The sequence below is a fragment of the Typopeltis vanoorti genome, chromosome 2 (genome assembly GCF_054136105.1).
Source record: "Typopeltis vanoorti isolate ZY-2024b chromosome 2, IOZ_Tvanoo_1.0, whole genome shotgun sequence".
Lineage (NCBI taxonomy): Eukaryota > Metazoa > Arthropoda > Arachnida > Uropygi > Thelyphonidae > Typopeltis > Typopeltis vanoorti.
Window position 1 is genome coordinate 60,576,427 of NC_143550.1, and position 15,681 is coordinate 60,592,107.

Here is a 15,681-nt window from a genome sequence, read left to right on the forward strand (position 1 = left end):
TCATTACTGAAAACTAATTCAAAAATTAGAGATGCTCAGTTTGTAGACTGAAAATAAACACTTTGAAGAAGTAATTCATTTTTAAACCTGAAAGATAATGGGGGGGGGGGGAGAATGTGTGCTTTTGGAAAAAATTAAAAATTTCATTTATACCACATATGGCCAAACTGCAGCTTGCAAGCCTATGCAGCTCCATAACCATCAACAGTCAATTGGGAGTATGAAGTTAAATATTCTTTTTAACATAAAACAAATACAGTGGTACCTTGGTTTGCGAGCATAATTCGTTCCGGAAACGTGCTCGTAATCCAAAGTACTCGTATATCAAAGCGAATTTCCCTATAAGAAATAATAGAAACTCAGATGATTCGTTCCAAAACTCAAAAATATTCATATAAAAAATATTAATACAAAATACATAAAGTAATTGAATTTATTAATTACATATTACAGTAAATACAATTAATTGTATTAGGTAGGACTACTTTCATTGTCACTAACGGAATCACTGCTATCTGTCTCATCGCAATTAAAAACTTGCTGCGGCAGGTAAAATTCGGAAACCATGAGCTTCTGAAACTCTGCAACGAACGCCACAGCTGCCTCTGCGTCCACACTCGCAGCCTCTCCATGCCTCACAACATTATGGATGCCACTTCTTTCAACCCTTTTCTTCATTGGGGCCATTGTCGTAGTACAGTTAATAAAGAACGGTCACTACATTTGGACACAAAATAAAAAAAAATGCTTTACGCACACAGCACGAATGTTGACTATACGAATGAGGTATGCCGACTGAGACCGCGCATGCGAGACGATTACCCACAATCCGAGCGGCTTGTGATCACATGACGCTTGGCAGACAAAGAGTATAGGTAATACAGTACTTGTATTGCAAGACGCTCGTTTATCAAGTTAAAATTTATTAAAAATTTTTGATTCTTGCAAAACATTCGCAGACCAAGCTACTCGCAATCCAAGGTACCACTGTACATAATTACATGAAAATACAGAACATTCGATAACACGGCTTTTTTTTTTTTTTTTTTTTTACTGTGCTTGGCATCACAGCCTGTCATGTGATCTATATGGTTTATTATTTTCACCCACTATTTTGTGTGAAAATGCTGAACCAAGTAACCTTATAGTTTATCTACTACCTCACATTTCCTATTTCTAATGAATTTCACTTATCTTTTTAATATTTTATTTCAGTTAAAAATTCAAGTTGTTTGGCATCCCTTATGTTATACTGCTTTTTTTTTTTTTTTTTTTTTTTTTTTTTAAACACTATAAATACAACATTTTGATATGTTAGTCATATCCAGTTACATAGCATGCACATGTATAATATAATATGGTAGAAACTGAACCAACTGTAATCTGACATACATAAATCATAAGTGCTGGTTGGTTTCTAGAGAAGTTTAGATATGAACACCAACATAAAATCTGAATCTATATTTTTCAAAGCATAGAAAACATACATCCTTCTCACAACTGTTCATTTAAACAATTACCTAGGCAACTGTTGATCAGAAAGCCTCATTGTACAAAAATCAAAATAAAATGATCAATTTTTACATATTCTCCATAAAAAGTTGTTTACTGATCAGCGAATAAAAGAACATTCTTAGAAAACAAAGCAAAACAAACAAAACGAAGAAATAAATACTAATAACAAGCACAACAAGTTGTATAAGATGGTTTGCTGTTCCATTCAATACACATTGTATTCCTGCCATGCTAAGATGAATCACCTGAAACTTTATTAGTTCACTGGATTAGCCCCTCCACATTGTTATTTACTGAACTTTCAATGTATATTATTGGTTAGTTATTTCTATTTTGCAATCAAACTTTCGATCTGCTCAATTTTTTTTTAAATTATGCCCATCACAAATGCAAACATTCATGTCTAGAATTTCAATCATTAAATGAACACACAAATATAATATCATAAACGTAAATTATAATTTGTTTGCCAGTAATGAAAGTATTTCTATTTACACCTGTTCTCTCTTGCCATTATATTTGCCATTCTTACATGGTTCATTAATGTTGATTTGCATATTTACACCTTTTAGTAATTCAAATATACCAAACAAATACAGCACTCTCCTTAATTACTATTTTCCAATAAACACATTCATGCCCTTCCCCAAAGCAAATCTGGTTATAATCTGAGAACCCACAATGTGGCATGCTTGCCAATATGCAAATACAAAATTGTGGTGTTTCCTCTCACCCCACCAGAAGGTTAAGATGGTGGTGGGAGTTTATCTGAAAGACTAAGCATAAACATGTTAAAAGCAATGAAGTAAAAGAAGTCAGTCAATAGTTTATAATCAAGAAGGTAAACACTTAAGATTCCAGAAGATTGCAGCTACAATGGCACAATTTGAGGAGATGGATACCAATGCCATGCAGTGTTTAGTTGTAACTGTACTATTCCAAATTGAAAACATACTGGCAACAGAATGAGTTTGGAAAAAAGTGAGCTACATCCAGTACCAATTTAATCATAACGAAACAAGTTATTAACAAACTATTCACACTTACCCAATCTTTACTACACTATAAGCAGAATATTTTCCAGTACGCTGCTGGTGTACCACTACGAACTCCACACGATCACCAGGTTGTAAAGTAGTCCCTCCTTTCACTTCAGACATATGAAAAAACAATTTCTTACCCTCTTCTACTTCATGCGATAGGAAGCCAAAATTACCCTTAATAGTTTCTACTGTAGCCTAAAAAATAAAAATAAAATAAAATAACCATGAATTTGAGATAACTATGAAAAAAATATTTTAATGGACTTAGTGCAAGGAAAAAATGTTATTAGTGTGGAGAGTGGCTACTGTGGAAAGGGAAGGTAAACTTAAGGAAGTATTTATGAACATAGTGATGTTGAAAAAATCTTCAAGCTCTTTTCATTACAAAGGAATAGCACTTTATTGTTGCATATGCTAATGAAGAGCGCAGTGATTGTTTAAGATGAAAAAGAATATGAGAAATTCATCATATAATAAGATTCTGAAAAACATTCCATGTCATTCCAACACACACACCCGACCCTTGAACAACGAGGAGGTTAGGGGCACCAACCATGTTTGAAATGCAACAATTCTTTTTCTGGCATCTTCATTGCCAATACATAGGACATTAACATATCTACTATAGTAGGAGATGTCAATGGGGATGGGATAGAAATTGCGATTCCAAGTGTGTAAGAAAAAGTTTGGCAAGTTGACTATTGATATTTTTGCCTATCAGAAGTCTGAAAACCAGTTCGTAAATTTATCACTATAAAGAAACTACTGGGATAATTATATTAATAAATGCAAGATAATTATGTTCTATTAAGCTGTGATCATTTTTAGACAGTATATGAACATTGTCCAAAGGTTTTAGGAACATCAACATTGGTACATAGAGAAGAAGTGTCAAAGGAAGAAGAATACGATATCATAAGATTTCTTTCCACCAGAGGTCAGGCCAACAATTGTTGTAGCGGTTGGTCAGTGTCTTTAACAAACCAGTTTGATTGTAGTGTAGCTTGTTTTCTGTGTATAGTTGTATGCTCCAGAAGATGACCTTGACATAAAGGTCGAAACGTCAAATGTAGATTTTAGTTATATTAAACTAAAGTTTTTATTCAAACATGGTAGTTGTCTCCATAATTTTCAAAAATGCATTCAGATCACCTTGTAAGCCTAAAAGAAAGGATTCAGATCATCCATGGAAATGATACCCACAATCGCTATGGTAAGCTAAAGATTTGTATTTCTCTCTTGATCAATTGGCTGGCCTTTTTAAAGAGGATGCAGAGACAATAACCTTATTCCGATCTGCATCAGGCTAAAAAAGAAATTTACGTCCGCTAAGGCACTCCGTATTTATGACTGCACAGAAAAAGCAATGCTTAGAGAACAGATTCAAACAGCCTGCCAAAACCTAGCTATAACACAAAATCTGGTTTTGAAATTACAATCCGAACTATCAAATTATAATTTTGAAACCAGTGAACAATGGCAAACTTACGCTACTGAATAAAGGATTGAACTACGCAATAGCACCTAAAAAAGTAAACAAATTGGATTTTATCTACCACATTGAAAGAGGCATCAGGTCCCTACCTAACAATATAGCAGATAAAATATGATTAGAAACTAGTAATGTCCTGAACACTAAGAAAACTATACAAAACAACCTCACAAAAACAGAATTAGCAGCAATTAAATCATTAAAAGCCAAACAAAACATAATAATAACGAAAGTAGATAACGGCAATGCCACTGTTGTCCTTGACAGGTCAGCATCGTACTTCAAATGAATCAACTAGTAGCCAATAACAACACATATAAAATGGTAAATTATAACCCAACACAAAGGATAAAACAGAGAAACTACTCAAGTCCGTCACTTCTTGGCTACCAGACACGGTTAAAAAACTCAAACCCCACTATTCCCCCCCCCCCACCCCAGAATATATGGGGTTCCGAAAATACACAAACAAAATGTGCCCCCTCGACCAATCGTGGAAGGAATAGACAGTCCCAATTACCACTTAGCCAAGAAATTAGTGGCAACACTCAAGGAGTTGGTAGGTCATTCCCCCTCCTACATAAAAAAAACACACAACACTTTATAAACAAAATTAAAAACATAACATTCGACAAAGACGACTTATTAGTCAGTTTCGACATTTCTGCCGTTTTCACTAATGTCCCCATCAATGACACAATTCTCCTACTACAGAACAAATTTCTGCCCGACATTATGGCCCTCTTTGCCCATGTACTACATGTCCGGTTACTTCGTGTGGCAAAACAAATTCTACCTACAAAAAGAAGGTACAGCCACGGGCTCACCACTATCCCCCCCCCCCCCCAATCACTAACTTCTACATGGAAACCTTTGAGCAAAGGGCTCTTGATTCCGCCACGCTAAGACCAACAGCCTGGCTTAGATACATTGACGACGTGTTCACGATCTGGCTGCAAGGGCGACAAACACTAAACACATTTCTTAGCCACCTGAACAAACAACACGAATGCATACAATTTACCATCGAAATCGAAAACCAAAATTTGCTCCCATTCCTAGACACACTAGTCACACATCTTCCTTCAGGCAGTCTATCCTTCACGGTCTACCGAAAACCGACACACACTGGCCAATACATACACGCTAACTCATACCACCACCCATCACAAAAATATGGAGTCATTAACACCCTTAAAAACAGAGCTACAACAATTTGCTCTAACCAGCAAGCCTGAAACAAGAACTAAAAATCATCAGCGACATATTCATAAATAATGGCTATAACAAAAATACTGTTAATAAAATACTCCATAAAACTACAACAAAAACGAATCTAGATTACAGTAAAACCATAGCCATCCCATACATTAAAGGATTATCAGAAAAAATCAACAGAATCCTACAACATTATAACCTCAATGCCACCTTTAAACCACCCACTAAACTTAAAACCATATTCAACTCCTCTAAGGATCCTCTCCTCCCATTAGCACATCCTGGAGTCTATTGCATCCGCTGCACCTGTAACTTACCATACATTGGTGAAACAGGAAGGACAATCCCTATACGCAAGAAAGAACAGACGCATTAAATATAACCATTATGGTGAAGCAGGCTTCTCAGACCACGCACTCAACACCTTACACCAAATCAACTGGAAAAGCACCTGCTCTTTACACTGCACAAAAACCTGGTACGAAAGGAAATTTAAGGAAGCCTGCGAAATCCTGATAAACCACCCAAATATCAACAACAAAGATGGCATGAAAATTCCAAGGATCTGGATGGAACACATTCAGCTTACCTAATATATAAGATCCAGCATAAGTCAGGACTCTAGCCAATCCTCAGCTAGTATTAGAAACCATTCCATACCAACTGGCTGGAATGTGTATATGATGTTAACATATGTATATAGATAGATACTTGTTGTGCCGAACGTATTTCTACAACCGATAGATAACACTAATAATAGGACTCTAGCGTTGATGTATAATCCCCCCCCCACCACCACCACCAGAGGTCAGGCCAACAATTGTTGTAGCAGTTGGTCAGTGTCTTTAACAAACCAGTTTGATTGTAGTGTAGCTTGTTTCCTGTGTATAGTTGTATGCTCCAGAAGATGACCTTGACATAAAGGTCGAAACATCGAATGTAGATTTTAGTTATATTAAACTCAAGTTTTTATTCAAACACGGTAGTTGTCTCCATAATTTTCAAAAATGCATAGGATTTCTTTAACGTGCTTGAAAAGCTTGATATTTCAATATAAATTTACAATAATTTTTTTATCACAAATTTAGATAAGGAGCTGTTATGTTTGTATGTAATTATGAGAAATTTATTATTTTTAAAAAACAAATCAACAGGGCTCAACATTTATGGTTTTAATGGCACAAGGCAGCAGAAGTCATACTGTGCCACAATCAAACATTATAGCAGTGCAAGGTAAGACTATCACAAATCATCCATGCCCACAGCAAGATTTGAACCTGCAACCTGTTGGTTGGAGCATGGGTATGCTACCACCAACAGGTTGCAGCATACCGTGGCAAGTAGACTGTCATCTGGTGAGTAGCTGCAGGCTGGACAAAATAGAATATTCTGCGTGCGTGTGTGTGTGTATTCTGAACATTCATTTTTACTCAGTAGAAAATATAAATTATTTTAAATGACTGATACCAAGAGATAAAGAGATGACATGGTTTATTTAAAATTATACTACTAGTTTACTAGTTTCGGTGAATGGATCAACTTCTTCAGGTATCACAATCAAAGAAATATACAAAAAAAATAACAGACTTAAAAATTGCATTAACAGTACTAGTCCAAAAAAACAGTAGTACATTTTGAAAACAGTAATATGAGCTTGAGTTCCAAATAAAAGTTGACTATGTGCTGTCATGAGTATGCCAGTATTGAACAAAGGCAAGGTGTGCATCAGAAAGATTGAAACTTAGGGAGTTATTGATATAGGAAGAATCTGAGGCAATTTCTCTGGACTCGACAATCTTTCTTTCAAGTTCATCATAGCACACATGGATATTAGAAGTTTGTGTCCAGTCCACAATGTGTTGGCGATCTTCATCTGAGTTAAAGGAGAAAAGAACGTGGCTAGAGAGAGCATTGGCTCTAGTCCTGTTGTAAGAAATATCTCTACGGTGTTCTTCCAGACGAAGAAGGATGGATTTAGCAGTTTGGCCATAGTATGGCTTTCCACAATCACATAAGATCTTGTAGACCCCTGGAAAGTGAGTTGGAAGATGTTTCTCTTTAGGTTTATTAAGTATGGAGCGAAGTTTTGGGAGCATAGTGAAGCAAGTTCTGAAGTTAAATTTCTTGAGAATTTTTGGTAGTTTTGGTGAACGAGAGCTGATGTAAGGCAAAAAAATAAAGGCTCTGGGGAAAGAGGGATCTTCAGAAGCAGTTGAGTGATGGAGAGAAAGAAATTTTTCAATCTTATTAGGAGAGAAACCATTATTGATAAAAGTCTTTTTAAGTAAAAGGAGTTCATTTTCAATTTCTGTTAGTAAAGATTTGGCCCAGTGTGCTAAGGTAGAAATAATACCAAATTTTTGCAGAGGGTAGTGATGGGAAGAAGCATGAAGGTATCTGTCTGTATGAGTAGGTTTTCTAAAAACTGAGATTTTAATACTTTCAGAACATCTGGTAAGTTTAAGATCTAGAAAGGGGAGGCACTCATTGGATTCCAGTTCGAAGGTAAAAGAGATTTTTTCATGAAACTTGTTTAGGTGGTCCAAAAATAAATTGAGGTCATTGACACCGCTTTCCCAGATGAGGAACATATCGTCTATATAATGATACCAAAATTTTGGTTTAAGGGGGGAAGGAGTTAATAGCTTTTTCTTCAAAATTGTTAAGAAATATATCTCTGAGAATCGGAGAGAGTGGGCTGCCCATGGCTAGACCTGAGTTTTGCAAGTAGATCTTATTGTCATATTTGAAGTATCCTGACTTTATGCAATGGAAGAGTAAAGCAAAGAGTTTTTTGGATAATTTGTTCTTAAGAGGATTGAGGACTTCTTGAGCAGGAACATTTGTGAAGAGAGAGAGAGAGACAATATCAAAACTAGCCATTAAATCTGTTTTTTTAAGTTTGATCCCTTGATTTTTGATACAAAGTCAGCAGTTTTTAATATGAGAAGAGGAATTCCAGAAAGATTTCTTAAAAAAGTTGCGAGGTACTTAGAAAGGTTGTAGGTAGGTGAGAGTATCTCCCTTCAACTACTGGTCTGAGCGGGACGTTTGCCTTTATGTATCTTGGGTAGACCATATAATCGAAGAATGAAGTGATCTAAGTGAAAGACGGATGTTTTTTGGTAACTCCAAGGTGGTTTTTAATAAATTATTAGTCCTATTGTGTAATTCAATTGTAGGATCACTGTTAAGTTCAGAGTAAGCATCACTGTTTAAAAGTTCCGAAATTTTATTATGGTAATCAGACTTGTCTAAGATAACAGTTGAATTCCCTTTGTCAGCAGGCAGAATCACAATGTCATTATTTTTTAAAGACTTAATAGCTGCTCTTTCAGAGTAAGAGATGTTGTCTGGAGGTGGTCTAGCATGATTTATGGTGAAAATGGCTTCTATACGAAGGAGGTTAGCTTCTTTGATTGGTAATAAAGATGCCACCTTTTCTATCTTCATTAAGAGTTGTTCTTTAGGTATGGAAGTAGGAGCAGTGACAAATTAAGACCTTTAGCAAGAATGCGTTCTTCTGCCGAAGACAGTTGGTGGGAAGAATTATTGATAACTTTTTTCAAAAAGGTAGAATCAAAATGAGAAGCTTGGTGGTCTTGCATATATTTAAGAAATCAAATTTTCAGATTAGGTAAAGTTTATTAGAATTCTGAATTTTAGAAGCTTTAAGAGTGCTAATTTCTTTTAAATGGTTCCAAGATAAACTGTCTAGAGAATGAGATAAATGGGTTTCAAAATAGGACTTCTTTGAGAAATAAGTGGCAAGACAATGCTTGGTTTCAAAAACGAGTTCCGATAAAAGTTTTAGTTTGGCTCTGCGGTAAATCCTTTCAGCTTTAGCGGTTTTTATGGATTCTTTAAAGTTAAGGAAGCGTGGAATAATGGAATTGCACTTACGTATTTTTAGAAACACAAGTCTGTTAATGTGTGTGTGTGTGTGACGATTCATTGACTCGGTTGAAATACATATTGTAAAATGAGTTGAATGATTTAAACCGAGTTTGGTAAAAAAAAAAAAAAAAAAAAAAAAAAAAAGGGGGGGGGGTTTAACAGTAAGCCGAAACTAGTCGTGTTTTACTATTAAACCCTCCTTTTTTACCTAACTCTGTTTAAGTCATTCAACTCATTTTACAATATACAGGGTGTTCGGGATAAATTTGACATATTTATAATTAATTATATTTTTCCGTAAGTTACATGTATTAACACACACTTCTCTTCATTTAAAAGTTTGGACCCTTCTTCATTCATATACAAGATGTCAGAAAGGATGGATAGCTGGAACCCACCTGAATCATGGAAGAGAATAACTTGTATCATGATGATTCGTGCCCGCCATCAAAATAAGGATATTACGACTGCTGCCCAATGCTCCCTGAATACAGTAAAAACAATCAGGCATGAACTAGAGACTTGCAATGGTGACTACGAGGATGTAGCAAGAAGAAAGATCCCTAGCAGACGATCTGATTGCGTTCGTACAGCAGAATTCCTCGCAAATCTGCAGGAACAGGTGTTGAAGAACCCTGGCATTGGAATTCGGGCTTTGTTCGTGGAGTTGCTAACTGTAGTCAAGCCCTGGATAACAAGGGTAGCCAATGGTAGGCCGTATGTATGGCAGCAGGATTCGGCCCCTTGCCACACCTCTGGGAAAAGTCAAAAATGGTTGTCTGAAAATTTCTACGACTTCACCAGTCCAAATGTTTGGCCTCCAAACTCCCCAGACCTTAACCCCATGGATTATTTTGTATGGGGCGCAGTTGAAAAAGACACCAATCGCACTTCCAGTAATACAAAAGCCCAGTTAATGGATAAAATTAAAACAGTTTTTGCGGCCCTTCCCAGGGAGACTGTAGCATCAGCTTGTTCGAGGTTCCGAAGCAGAATTGAAGCTGTGATCGATGCTAATGGTGGTTATTTTGAGTAAATCTTGTTGATAGTATTGTAATTAACTCTGCCTGTAATGTTTTTTGTCAATTCATTAAATTTAATAGATACAAAGAAGATTTTCTTTTTCCTTACGAAACTGTCAAATTTATCCCGAACACCCTGTATATATATATATATATATATATATAAACTGTTCCGAATATCAATGTAGTTTTTACTGTTCTTATTATTCTTATTTATTGATTTCTTGGATTGGTCTCACACAAAGGAAATGCTCTCCAACAACAATACAACACCACTAATCACTTTATTGAACTGACTTATTTGGAACATATTAAAAATGAGAAAGCCTGCAGAGAGTCAAGTTTTTTTGTGGAGAGTAGGATTTTGCATAATTTGTCAAGACCTGCCAATCAACACATTACATCTTTAGAACCTCCACACAATTTCAGGTTAAGAGATCAAGTTAAAGGGAAGGGAGTCCAAATACAATGCTCCAACTTATAAGTCAGAGCATCCAGCCAATTTACCATGGGTCTTAGAAGGATATTAGCCTTATTGAATTTTAGTAAACCATGCAAAATCCTATCACTCACTTCTTGATTGCAGCATACCCGTATTAAAAAAAAATGCAAATAATAGACAAGATTCTGGACCTTGTGACTTTTTTTACAAATATTCTGTTATCTGAGTTACACGAATTATTAAAAAGCCTTTTCCTTTGACTTTCTAAGATTATTTTAATTTAACCATCAAATCATGATACTTCAAAAGTGAAAGCAAGTCATTTAAATAAAATTAAACAAGTGGATGGAAGACTATTCCTGTTATGGGAAACTCCCAACCTCATCTGCTTTTGTCATTATTTCATGCAACTTAATACCCCTTGTATTCCTCAATCACAACCTAACCGTCAGGATGGCATTTTTTTTTTTTTTTTTAAATGGGAATCCCACCCAAGAAAGAGATTGTCTGCCTATAACACATACTAGTACTGCTGGTGGAGTACCTCTTCTTTAGCATCCTTCCATTTACAGATACAACCAGCCTCTCCCTTAACTTTCCAGGTGTTTGTCTTCAGATATGTACACCATCTCATGTCTAACCCCATTTCATCACAATATCTTGTTTATTGGCAACCTTTCCTTCTCTTGGTATCCATACAGTGTTTAACCACTGTTGATGAACTAAGGTTGTTGGTTACATAATCTGAAAATCATGCTCCAGAGACTTAACATGGAACCCCCCCCCCCCCCAATTCACTTCAAGCTTCGAATAAGCAGGGCAGTGGTCTCATACTGGACAATATAATTTATCTACAAGCAAAAGGCATTTCCAAAACATCCATGGCCACTGGTTAGAGAGCCAGGATAGCATTGGACAACATGAACAACATTCACTAATAGAGCTGCATATTTCGTGCTCTGTTACACGTGATCAATTCTTTTCCTTTTTAAAATTTCTTCACACTTATATAGCTGAATAAAAATCTTCAATAATAGTATACAGAAATAACGTGACATACAGGAACATAAGACATGATAATTAATAAACAACAAAATTGATTACTTACATATATCTTTTTATTAGTATAAAATTTCTGCCCTTGTATCAAGAGCATCTTCAGTATGACTTCTAAATTAAACAACAAGAACAGAAACCGTATATTCAACAATGACGTGAAAACTGCACGTGAATAATGTGGAGCATCATGGTCTAATTATATTAAGGTTCTAGTAAAAGTAATTTAATAACAAATAATATAATTAAATATTAAAACTAACAAATCATCATCATCAAATTCCTGGTATGTATCCTCAGAAGGTGTGCAGGCAAATTTAAGTTAAATTTAAAAAGTTAAAAGTTAAGTTAATTCTGGAATTTGTGAAAAAAAAATATTTCCCATTAAAGCCTATTTCTATTTAATTAGTCTAAATTAATTATAATAGTCCATAAATACTATTATAACTCGAACAGCAAACTTTAATCTATCAGTAAATCATTTACAATGGCAAAATTCTAATCTAAGAGTGAAAAAGAGTAATGAAGGCGATAGAAGAAATAATACCAGAAGAAGAGAAGATCAAGAAGAAATGGATTAGACAAGAAACACTGAAGTTAGTACAGGAGAAAAGAATGTTGAAGATCAGACTACAATTAAAGATGAAAAAGGCAAAGTTTTGATGAGTAAAGAAAAAATTGTACAGCGGTGGACAAGATACAGTAGTGAGTTATATGAAGAATTGAAAAATTCTTCATATAACTCACTACAAAGAGTTGGGAAACTGACTGAAGAATTGAAGCAGATATCAGCACCAGGTAATGAGTATGATATGGTATTTTAAGAGAAGTAGAAAAGGATGGCTAAAACACAAGAATCCTGGTAATGATAACATCACTGGAAGAATGATTAAATATGGTGGCAAAAGCATGGTTACAGAAATACACCAACAATGTAATATGGTATGGAAAAAAGGGAAAATGACAGAGGAGTGGGTGAAATCAATATTAGTAACATTATACAAGAAAGGAAATAAGCTAGAATGTAAAAATTATAGAACAATTGCCTTGACAAGTCACCTTGATAAAGTGATGATGATGATATTGACAGAAAGATTGAGAACACAGTTGGAAGCATACCTTGCAGACGAGCAAGCAGGATTTAGGAAGAATAGAACTACAATTCAACAGATTTTGACAATGTGGCTAATAGCAGAGAAAGCTAGGAGAAAAAACAAAAACATATACATACTTGCTTTGTTGATTTTCAGAAAGCATTTGACATTAGCAGTTCTAGAATCCTATGGAATTGATAAAAACTAATGGCTATATCAAAAGATGTTTATCAGAATGTAGTTGCAGCAGTTAGAATAGGTGATGATTTGGGGAAATGGTTTAGAACAAGCAGAGGTACTAGACAGGGAGCAGAATATCACCCACCATTTTCATCACGCATTTAGAAAGAGCAATGGACAAACTGAAGGAAGATGCAAAAGGAATATCTGTACATGGAATGAGAATTATCAATCTGAGATTTGCAGATGACAACATTGTTATTATTGAAGAAGATGAAAAAGAACCACAAAAAATAGTGAAACTGTTAAATGAGGAAGGGAAGAGATTTGGACTTGTTATGAACTTGGGAAAAAAAGGCAATGATATTTGGTGAAAAGAACATGAAACAAAAGATACAAGCGGATGGAATTAATATAGAAAATGTAGAACAATTCATGTATTTGGGAAGTAAAATTACATGATTTGGACTGTAAAAAAAGAAATAAAGATCAGGATTGCAAAGAGAAGAACAAATCTGAAGGCCATGGAATAACTGAAAAAGTGATCACCTGCAAACAAAACTAAGAGTGCTGGAAAAATGCATCTTTAGCAGTGTACTATATAGATCTGAAACTTGGGTGATAAGGAATCAAGAAAAAGAATTTTGGCATTTGAAAGAACTTGCTACAGGAAGATTCTAAGAACAAGATGAGTACAGAATATAACAAATGAAGAGCTCTATCGGAAGATACAACCAAAAGAGAATCTAATGCAGAAGATTATAAAAGGGAAGATGCAATTATTTGGACACATCTGCAGAATGAGTGAGGACTGGAAGATAAAGACATTCATGTTTGGTATTGTGGATGGTGTAAACAGAAGAGGTAGACCATGCAGAGAATGGATAGATGACAAAGGACTGGTGTGGAATGGGTGTACAGAAACTGTGCACTGGACAAAGAAAGGTGGAAGAAGATAGTGAAGGAGGCATCGGACACCAATGGGCAGTGAGCCCATGGTTCGTGATGATGATGATGATGAAATCATTTACAGCTTTCAGCACACACAAAGCACATGTATAACAATAGATAGCAATGCTCAATGTTTGTAATGTTCCCCCCTTTTGCCTTCACACATGTCTGAAGTCTAAAGGACACATATTGATGGCGGGACGCACAATATCCAATGGAAACCCTGCCATTACTCACTCCAAATCCATCTTCAGGCTGGTGATGCTGGGATATCATTTCTTGCAGGCTACTTTCTCTCATGCTCCAATCACAATTTGAAGTCCAACAGATTCAGATTGGCCAGCTTTCCAGATGGTGGTATGTGGTCAGGTACATTTGCCTACAACCACTGTTATATGGTCCTTGCCTTGTGTGCAGCAGCTGTACCACAAGTTCCATCTCTGCTTTACACTTTTTTTTTTGACCCTTTTCTTGAAGAAATGCAACTTGCAATATGCCCCCCCACCCCCACAAAACCATGACTGATGCAGAGGCAATGACCTCTCTGAATTCTGGGTGCTATGAGACCATCTGGTGCATATACCCGATCCTTTTTGCATTTAAACGACTCTACTCTTCAATGGTGAAAATCTCATCTGTGTCTGTTGTTCATGTACTGCCAGAGAAGTACCTTTGATTTTATCGCCCTCTGCAGCATAAGTTGTGGTGATAGGAAATGTCCAGTAGAACGACAACAGGCTCTCACCCCCAGGTGAGAGGTTGGTACAAGTGATATCATTCTGTGAAATGTTCAACTCTTGCAACATCACTTTCTATGTTCTCACAAAATTATGGCTGAGGCATGCTTTCATAGTCCTCACAAGTTGCTGCATCCTAACACAGCATAGTCGACCTGTTCTTTGCCAGTCAGATATGTCTTCTGTATCATTATAATGGTTAATAGTCTGATACACAAACATCCTACTGATAGTGTTTTTAGCATGTTGAAAATAAGGTGCTGCATTACAGCTACACAGTTCTCAATCTCCCCACTGCATGCTAACCCATACAACTAGACAACTCTCTCTAATGATAAACATGTGAATATTGGCTGCACACAATTCTGTGGACAGTGTGGGAGTGTGCAGAAGGTCTCACAACTCTTTGTATAGACCAGGAGATTACTTTTATGGAGAATCTTAATTTTCTTCCAAAGCATGTGATGTCACTTTAAGACAAATAGCTGAGAAATCATGGGAATATGAATATGATATGTACTTATGTTTGTAGATGTAGAAAAGGCATATGACAAGGTCTCCCCCCCCCTAAAAAAATGGTCTTAAATCTGATATTAAATCAGATATCAAACTTGCCTCAATTTATACAGATGATGTACTCCTAAACAGAGCTAGTGCAAGTCTCCAGGATTCTCTAACTAAATGAAATGACAACTGTAACAAATTAAGTATGAAAATCAGCAATAAAACCAAAACCATGAAAACAGACAGAAACATAGAAAACTTTGGCTGCATTCTCAATAGAGAACCTATAGAAGATGAAGTAAAATATTTCAACTATTTAGGCATAGGTTTTTAATGAAGATATATTACGTATGGAAATAGACAACAGAATAAGCAAAGCTAATATGGTGGAGAGCAAGATGACTAAATTTATATGGAATAGGAGAGAAATTAGCCAAAACACTAAACTAGCAATACACAAGATGGTGTTCAGACCACTTTTAAGTTATGACCTGAACAATTTGGTAAGAAATAAAGCCCTATCAAGTTCT

The 15,681-nt window shown here is 35.7% G+C and overlaps 1 protein-coding gene across 4 annotated transcripts in view; it reads right to left on the reverse strand.

Moving 5' to 3' along the window:
• Window positions 1-15,681, reverse strand: part of Unr (cold shock domain-containing Unr) — a 281,401-nt gene that overhangs the window by 26,074 nt on the left and 239,646 nt on the right. For all 4 annotated transcript variants that reach the window (XM_090411509.1, XM_090411484.1, XM_090411490.1 and 1 more), the window contains one exon: window positions 2,563-2,753. In XM_090411509.1, the coding sequence (XP_090267635.1) occupies window positions 2,563-2,753 (191 nt within the window). The remainder of the gene's footprint in view (window positions 1-2,562; window positions 2,754-15,681) is intronic.